We start from the raw sequence: 9,700 nt of genomic DNA, 5'->3' as shown, positions 1-9,700 counted from the left end.
AGTGCGGCGGTGGTCGCCGGAGCGGTTGCTGCTATGTCGCTCCGTAGCACGCATGCGCTCGTGTGCCGCGCGCCCCTTTCGTTGCGCACGCGCGCGCAGCTCGATCTGGACGAGGCGCGTCGCCAGCACGAATGCTATGCTCGGCTTCTTCGAGAGCTCGGCTTAGACGTTCATGAACTACCACCAGACGAAGATCAGCCCGAAGGCGTGTTCGTGGAGGACGCGGCCGTCGTCTGCAACGGAACGGCCCTTATCACCAAACCGCACCAGCCCCAAAGGCTCAAACAGGTAACCCCCACCACTTATTATTATTAAATTGTCGGCTTCTCACTATCAATAAGTACCGCAGTTAGCGGACTTATATATATCGGACTGTTTTACAATTATATATACAGTGTACTCTCAACTATCCGGATACGGAATATTTATTTATCGCGCCCTCGTTTTAAAAAAAATCGCGTAGTATGATGTAAGCATCTGGAACTCATAAACCAAACTTTTGGTAATGGAAATGTAGCAATACCAATGGCATTCAAAATAACTAAAATTTTCCTGTTCATTATTACAGCTAAAGTGGAGCACGGATGGATAGATGGATCTTTGAAGAAAGGCTCAAAACCAAATGGGTATAATATAATATATAATAATATATGTGTTGATCTTCTTTCCTCGGAGAGAAGTTGGCGGTTTTTTAGTTTTCTTCGTACGATATTAACCCACGTGATGGGTGTCTTATCGATGCTTGAATGACCGTTAAAACGCATCTGGGACTTTCGTAACTCACCACCGCGCATTACGAAAGCAGTATAAAGCGGGAATTTCCTGCTCGGCTTGTATAAAACTTATCTTGGCCATAACGACATTTGTAACGGGCATACCCCTAATACATTATATCTAAATCTCGGTTAAAAGCAAATTCAAATTGTTTATAATACAGAAAGTAGATTCGGACGAACCTGCAAGAGAAAAATATAAAAAATGCACATTATTCGCAAATGAGGAGAGGTTCAAACATGATTTATGCAAAAATTGTTTCTAGCGTCAATCGACCTGAAAAGGAAAATAATGAGGATACAAATGAAATAAACTACATACAATTAGTCACACAACGGCACTGACTCACGGAATAAAATGATATAATAGCACTAAAGAAAAATAACATATACTATAATATATAATTTATTGTAAACATATAAAATACTATTCTGTATTAGAAATAAATATTATAAACCAAAATAAAAGTTATGATTATCCGTTTTTTTTATTATTATTATTATTTATGCCCACTTCGACGTTTATTAGTTCGGATAATTGAGAATTCACTGTATATTAAAACTGACGTAACGCCAGCCACCCAGCTTCTGGAACAATGATGTTTTCGGCGGTAGCTACGAGGAGCTGAAGCAATTAATGTGAGATGATGCACATATGTATCAGGTTGTCCATCATCATCAGTTTGCGTTTTTCTTACATTTGCAAAAATGTATAACTTTATAAACTAACAATAATTTAACAATTAACAGTAGTCGTATCAATAATGCTATTTGATAACGAGATACTTTTTGACTCGATATTTTCAACCCTAAATCAATAATGACAGTGCAGATAAAAATTCTTAGTTAAAATATGTTATGCTTTATGAGTTTCAACTTCAAAAATTTCGTTGTAGGAATTTTTATATTGCATATCTACGTAAGGGCGAGTAGTTCTAAAGGGTTGTTAGTGAGGATATTTGGGCTACCATCAAAGCAGGTCCGAGATTAACGATACAGGAGCTAGTAAAAAACTTAACGTGTCACCTACATCACTTCAGAGACATTTTAAAAGTTTGGAAAATATGTTAATTTGTAGAATATGTGCATCTCATAACATAAGTCTGAGGAAAACCTCGTGCAGCGGATCCTAATATACCAATAATGAAAGGTTCTATACTCCGTTTATTTTAACAGAGTCACTTTTGAGGTTTATCCATATCGTCATTATTCATAAGTGAAAAAGAGATAGCAAATTTGCTTTTTATCATTACTCCTATAAGTATTTTAAACAAATTTAGAGAAATTAGAAATATTACTATTTTTTTATATTGAAATAGTGAAAGTTATAAGCTATCAATCGCTATCGTTTACATTTACATGTATAGCTATACCAATTTAAAGACGTCCGTTCGCTTCTAGCGTCGGAATAACAACGAAGTAGTTGGAACGTACATGATAACTTTGCTTGGCGCAAGCGTATCATTGAAATACCGCTGTGAAATACGAGATAAGCTTCGAAGTGACTATGTTAAATGAAACGAAGTATAGAACAGAAAGCTTTATTTTTGAGTCGAATTGTTACTGAAGATAGAAAGTTGAACATTTACTTTAACACGCGACGTAGATGGCAGTTATTGGATGCCAATCGACTGAAATTTCGATTTCAAGTACAGGATTACACCCAAATAAGATAATGTTATGCATTTGGTGGGATATAAAGGACGTAATTCATTATGAGTTATTGAAATATAGGCAGACAATTACAACAGACACAGTGTGCTCAGCTAATTCGTTTAAAAGCGGTTCAGACCATAAAAAAAACAATCCCTTATAAATTAAAGAAGGGTAATTTTACACCAAGACAGCGCTCGCTCTCATTTATCCAAGAAGACAATGGAAAAATCAATTGATTTTTTTGGGAACTTCTTTCTCACCCACCGTAATCTTCAGACATTGCTCCAAACGGCTGTCATCTATTTAGATTCCTGCAACAGTTTTTAAGTAGAAAAGAATATTTTACAAAAACGATATTAAAAAAATTATTGCTTTCAAAAACACATTATTTTTCGAATCAGTTATAAAAAAAATGATTAACATGTAAAGAATAATTGTAGTAAAATCTGTAGAATATTTAATTGTTTTCAATTTTTAACTTATTTAACTCGCACCTTAAAAAACGCAAAGACTTATGGAACAACTTAACACTAAAATATCTGAAAAATCTAAACTATGCTGATTCATTAAATAATGAACTCTCGAAACCGCATAAAAGTATTAAAGCTGCATGACAGTTAGCTCTGTATTCTATTATACTATTCGATTTATTTTCGATTTGTCGCTTAAAAAAATCATCGTTTCGTGATTTGTTGAGATGTGCGGAAGTCACCCAGATCCACAAACAGTGTGTCGAAAAGTTGGCGATTTCAATTCCAGTCAATCCGGGACTGTTGGCAACCCTATTTAGAGCAGACATAGACATGTTTGGGGTTTCTCCCCACTGACTTTCGATTATCCTAGCAACCTTAAAGGATCTCACAGACCAACGCAAAAAAAGTATATCGCAACCGTGACACTACCGCTCGCGTCATAATGCATCGGTGTCCATAATTACACCTACCGCAATAAGCCTCGTACAGCTAAGCATAAGCATTATTGCTACCGCGTACAACGTGTACGCATCGGTCTATGAGAGCCTTTAACCCTCGGTTTATCGCGCCCACTTTTGCGTCACAGAAGACCGCGTGCAGGATAATCCTTTATTTTTACATTCAGTAGAGCAATTTTTTTAATGTTTACTAATCCTTTATTAACAATTATATACGCCTGGAGGACTATTGTCCTCCAGGCGTACTTCAATTAAATTAACAACGTCACACTTAGATGAATGAAGATCGAACATTTGCAAAGGTTGAAAAGTATTTTAGGTAGCGTAGACTAAGCACTTCCACCACACGTTTTAAACCCACCTTCACTTCAAAAACGCTATATGCATAATCAAGTAAGATATGTCCCGTGATTTGGACTTGCAACTTACCGACGCTAGCATGTCATGAACATAATCAAAACTTAAGAGACAATTTCATTGAAGGATAATTATAGGGGCAATGACGATGTTAGCTTCCCGTATGCCTCGGAAAACATTTTGAAGGAACATACGTTTTATCTTATGTTAATTAACATAAACCATTCGAGACCCGATGTCATTGGAAAAGTTATTCAGTCATCTCGCAACTGATCCATACCATAGCGAGTCTTGGGCTAACTTAAAAACAATACATTTGCTTATAATTTTTGGCTGGCATAACAATTGCCCTTTAGATAATATCATATTCACTAATTAAATACACCTAACTTTGAAAAAGATTATTATAACATTACCAACCTTAATTTGGATAGTTTATTATATTTTAACGTAGGTACATATGTATATGTATTAACTCATGGAACTTATACAGTAGTGTGCAAAAAAAACGTATCACCTGAAAAATTGTAATATTTTATATGAAACTAAAAACGTATTATAGTTTAAATACATTTGTAATAAATTTGTAACTATTTAAAGGTTTTTTGAAGTTTTACACATAAAAATATAAATTTAAAAAAAATAAAAAGAATGAAAAATATAAAAAAAGGATTAGATAACATTTTTAGACACATGAGTGAAAAACTTTGAAATTCAGTGATTAAAGCCTGATGCTTTAAATATTAACAATTAATGACGCAATTATATAGCACATATAAATTACAATATATATCACATAAAAATACTCTTTACATGTTTGTTAGAATGACCTCTAAATTTATTGTACAGATGGTTGAAATTTTCACATTAAAAATTTGTCTTTAATTGTAATATATTTAAATACCGCGAGTGTCTGTTAATTTTTTTTTACTAATTAACTGCATATTTACTCGAATTTTAATTTAGAAAAGTTTAATTACAATAAATTTGTTTAATGATCGCAAGATTATAGGACGTTTTAATAACTTCTGTTTACAGTAACTTAAATGCGAAGATTTAATTAAATGATGAGATTTTATTCATTAATTAATATTGAGAAAGCATTGAGGTGTGTTTAGGTGGAAATTTTATTAATAAATTGCCTTTAATTAATTTCAGCTCAATGGCTGTACAAAATAACAAATATTTCATGAAATTTGAAAATATATAGAGATAGTAGTTAAATCCATTTTCAAATTAGCAAATTCAATTGCAATGTCTAAGCCCTTTTCCAGAAAACAATTTATACGAAAATTATTGATAAAAACGAATAGAATAGACCCAGATATTTTGACTAAAAAAATCATGCCGTCTCAATTGCTGTTTCACAACTATCAATATTCAATTCAGGCTCTGATTTAAATTAAGATATAGCTAAAGAACATTTGGAATAATACTTATGTATGGTAGAAGCGACGTTTAATGATATCATAAATACAATTAATATACATTAAAAATACTTAAGATTAGTGGGCTATTGTGTATATATTTTTATTGTATTTTCTAGTATGAAATAACAATGTTATATAATTGTTGGTATATGTTGCATATTAAGATGATTATAAAAAGTAGTATTGTATATTGTATTTCTAGTTTATTTTGGATGACTCACAGCTTAAGAAAACATAGTATTACTGGTTTTACTCCACACCTAGCAAGCAATCATTAAGATGTGTCTGATTTTTTCTATATAATTTTTTTATTTATAGTGCTTAACGCGGTATAAAAGCGATCTTAACTCTAGATTTATATTATATTGTACATGACTACCGTATTGTCTCCGTACGTCTATGTTTCGTAAATATTTTGTTTAATTTTAATTTTTCACTTACAGTTTTAAATTTCTGTATTTTACTTACGATTGATTTTTGACAAGAAGAAATTAATACTTTACTAAAAAAACTTCAAATGGAATTTTACACAGTAAGGAGCGTTCATTATTTAGGGAATCTAACACTAACACGCTTCATTTCAATATATACATTTATAATTATTCAGTTAGCTTGAACAAAATTTTACCTTTCTTCAAAACATATAAATATGTATATATGTACATACATTTAAAATTCCACGAAAATAGCGGACAGTAATGAGTTAAGATGCATACTCTTTTTTATATAAAAATTAGCGAATATATACTCTGCATATTATGTAGTAAATATCACAAAACTTTTAGTTAATAATTTTACTTATTTATATTAAAAAATGTATTTTTTTTTGACAATTTGTAATGATTAACGAATTACTTACAAAATTATGCGGTGTTAGTATGATATAGCTCTATATTTAATTTTTAATTTTGAAGCTATACATTGATCATTTCATAAAACTAAATCATTATATATGATATTGTTTTATGTATGTACACATGTTAAAGATAAGTACGCGTATTGAACCACTTTATAATTGAATCTATTAAAAGCTTATTTTACCTTTGTTTGACGAAAGCTTTCTGGAACAGTCAGCAAAGACACGGGATTAATCCACTCGATGTTACTTAATATTTTTTTATATTTATATAATATATTATCTCAGCTATTATTAGTGCGTATTATAATTTTTATGTTACAATCTAGTGGAAAAAAATAAACGTATTATGCGATGTATTGTGATGGATTGCTCATTTTATATAATCTTATTTTACTGAAATTGGACACGTGTCATTTACTAGTTAATGAATATCGAAGAGATTCGGTAATATAATCTTATATATAAGAAGTGACATATTTTGTCTATAATGTTTTATTATCAGATGTAAAGAAAAACCCATGTTCGAAGATCAATTTTTATTTATATTACGTAGCAATATCAAGGACGTGACCTTAGAAAATATACAGTGCACATTTTGTTTAATTTTTTTCATTTTAGTTGCATTTAATATGTTTTTTTGAATAAATAAAATATTACTTTGAGCCTTTCTTTAAATTTAAATCTTAACCAGTGTTTTTTTTTATTTGTATGACAGACGTACGTATGTATCTAATATGAAATTTATTAAGACAAAATAAACTATTTTTTAAATTTTTATTTCAATGCAGTTTCTATTTCTAAACGTTTTTCATTACGTACAGTTTTATGTAGCAGTTTTTTCCAACGTAGTTATAAATTCTTTAGTTTTTTACTGGCCACCATTTTGCAACAAGGTGATACATATACTTTTATTGCTACGAGGTCTATTTTATAATGAAAAATTCACGTCAATCTGATCAAAACAAAAAAATCAACATTTTACTGAAAAATCGCAATTTTCATAAAAGATTATATGGCAGACGGACGTACTTATTATGAAATTTATTTAATGACACAATAAACTTCTTTGTTTTTATTTTTGAATTTTCATTACGCGGACAGGAACTTTCCGGACAAAAATATATCTTTAATAGTATAATAAAAAAAATTTTAGGTAAACATTTGGATTGTTGAATTTTTAACCACCGACTTCAATGTAACTTGAAATAAATCCAATTTTTACTTCGTGAAATAACGCAAAAAACGTTACGTCTCATACTCTTTTTAATTACTTTTTTCCATTATTGAAAACATATTTTTTTCTAAATCCGTTCAAAGTGATTTTTATAAAACATAATAGTAGTGACATGTAATAAAATCTTGCATAACTTCAAACAATTTTTTTCTATTGTCTTGCCAAATGGTCTATTTCTATTACTACATAGTTTTACGTTACTTTTATGAAATTAATTATGTTTTTTTTGCGATCCTTTTAAACGGATTAAGACAAAAATGCTACTTTTAATAATGGAGAAAGGTAATTAAGAATTCAGTGGTTAAAAATTCAACAATCCAAATGCTTAATTGTCTTAACAAAATAATAAATTTTTTTTATTTAATTTATTATCCCCTAAATAATCAGTGTCCGCAAAAATTCTGTCGCAAAATTTGTGTCCGGAAAAATCACCGAACCACATTTTTATGTATGATTTTTTATTTTCGCCCCTATTTTTTAACATGCATATATTTTACTTCAATACCGATTTTATTTCGAAACGTTTTTTCATTTCGTATAGAACGCTCGGGATAAGGATTCCGGTTTGTTACTGTGTGCGTGAACTTTGTGGCTCAAAACAATTTCGCTTAGAATATTTAATTTTTTTATTTTAAAAGAAAATATATGTTTATTTAACATACATTCATCTGAGCTAAGTTGGAAATTTCAACGGACAATTAAATATATATTATATAATCGAAGAAACCAGACATTGATGTCATTAATTAAATATTTGCAAAATATAATGAAATCTTTCGCTATTCTTCAAAAGCAAAAAGATATAAAATGGGGAAAGAAATTATTCGCAGATTGCTTAATGGCTCGACGACTCTATTAAATCATTAGAATCCATTGAATAAATTAAAAAATTATCATTGGCGCAACGATAAGAATAATAACTTTTTTAAGCCTTACAGAGAATAGTGTAAAAAAACCAACAACGTACGGATTAATGGAAAAATAATTAAAATATTTTAATCCACGGGTAAGAGAACGAATAACTTACAGTTTATATTTGAAGCCTTAATATCAATTAAGAAATTTTGTTCTCTTAAAATTTCATTTATAAATAAAAAACAGTGGCACGAGATTAGTGACCTACCCATGGGACAGTGGGCATTTCTGGGTTTTAAACCAATATCAACACAAAATTATTTAAAATAAATCACTAGAGAAGATCGAACTTCTGTGCCACACTGCACTTTAATGACGAATATCAGTGTTGACGAATCAGCGACTGTCCTTAAAAGAGAAAGCGAGACAACGAAGTACACGCTACATCGCTTCTCCCTCTCATATACATGTACACGCACACAATAACAAACCGGCATCCTTATCCCGAGCGTACTCTACACTTTTATGTACTAAACTATTATCTCATTGACATTTAAATTGAGGATCCAAAATAGTTTTAATAATTCAAGCTTATTTTAACATCGTAACCCGTGAAATGATTCATAAATCATTAAGAGAAAAAATCATAAATCAGTTCGAACGTAGTATTTCTGGTTAAAACATCTTCGCCTACACTGTAAAAAAAACCGCCGGGCAAGGGGATCTGAAAAAGTGATAACGTAAAACTTGGCGATGCTGAAAGGTAGTCGATTTTTGATCGACCAACTCCACAGCGATTCCAAGTCAGTAAATCTTAATTTGTGCGAATACTCTGAAACACTTTCAGGCCATAATATATAAATATTCCAAATTAATAATTGTTATCAAAAATTGTTTTGCTACTAGCCGTACAGTATCGTATGGCGGCTGTAGAAAAATGTTTCTATGAAATTAATACAAAGCCGCACAATTTTAGACGTGTTTTCGATGATAAGATACATAATATATAATACAGGTATTGTTATATATTAGTTATAATAAATGAGTGAGCATTCATATCAAATTACGTTGAAATAAATACTGTCGTAGGTAAAAGGTATCACGTTAGGCGAATACTATGTTTTAATCATGTCTTATCTAACCCGCCAGACTGTCGACCCGTATCTGTTTTCATTATTAAGATTATTTATATGAGACGGGACCTTGACTTTTGATGGCCTTGAACTTTAAGACTGAGAGTGAATTTTGCCCACGCTCAGCTGCAAATCCGACACGCGCACGCACCTATTTATGGAAGGCTTTCGTGACGATAGGCGTTGTCCCGATTATCAGCGTGTGTCTATCCACACGGAAAAAACGCACACACAAAGGCTTTTTTTAAATGGTGTTTCAATGAAAAATAGATACCTTTGGGTTGAAAGGGAGTAAGATTTATATAGTAGCGTTTCTAAAACTTCTTTCAAATAGCTTTCTAATATTATTGTGATATCGGTGAATATTGCGCAAACACACATATATATACATAAGTATATTTTAGAATATATAATATACAGCTTTGGCCATAATAATGGGGCACCCCTTAAAATTATATGTCACTCTACAAGT

At 31.0% G+C, this 9,700-nt stretch overlaps 1 protein-coding gene across 1 annotated transcript in view; it reads left to right on the top strand.

Annotated features, from left to right (window-relative positions):
• The window catches only part of LOC148234323 (N(G),N(G)-dimethylarginine dimethylaminohydrolase 1), a 76,835-nt gene continuing 67,135 nt past the window's right edge, over positions 1 to 9,700 (top strand). Inside the window, exon 1 of the mRNA XM_088187788.1 lies at positions 1 to 288. Within this exon, the coding sequence (XP_088043914.1) occupies positions 34 to 288 (255 nt within the window). The 5' untranslated portion in view covers positions 1 to 33. The remainder of the gene's footprint in view (positions 289 to 9,700) is intronic.

The sequence above is a fragment of the Plectrocnemia conspersa genome, unplaced genomic scaffold (assembly GCF_051122295.1).
Source record: "Plectrocnemia conspersa isolate PC_06_02 unplaced genomic scaffold, ASM5112229v1 ptg000006l, whole genome shotgun sequence".
Taxonomy (NCBI): Eukaryota; Metazoa; Arthropoda; class Insecta; order Trichoptera; family Polycentropodidae; genus Plectrocnemia; species Plectrocnemia conspersa.
The sequence above is the reverse complement of the archived record's forward strand: the minus strand, read 5'-3'. Positions and strand labels throughout refer to the sequence as shown.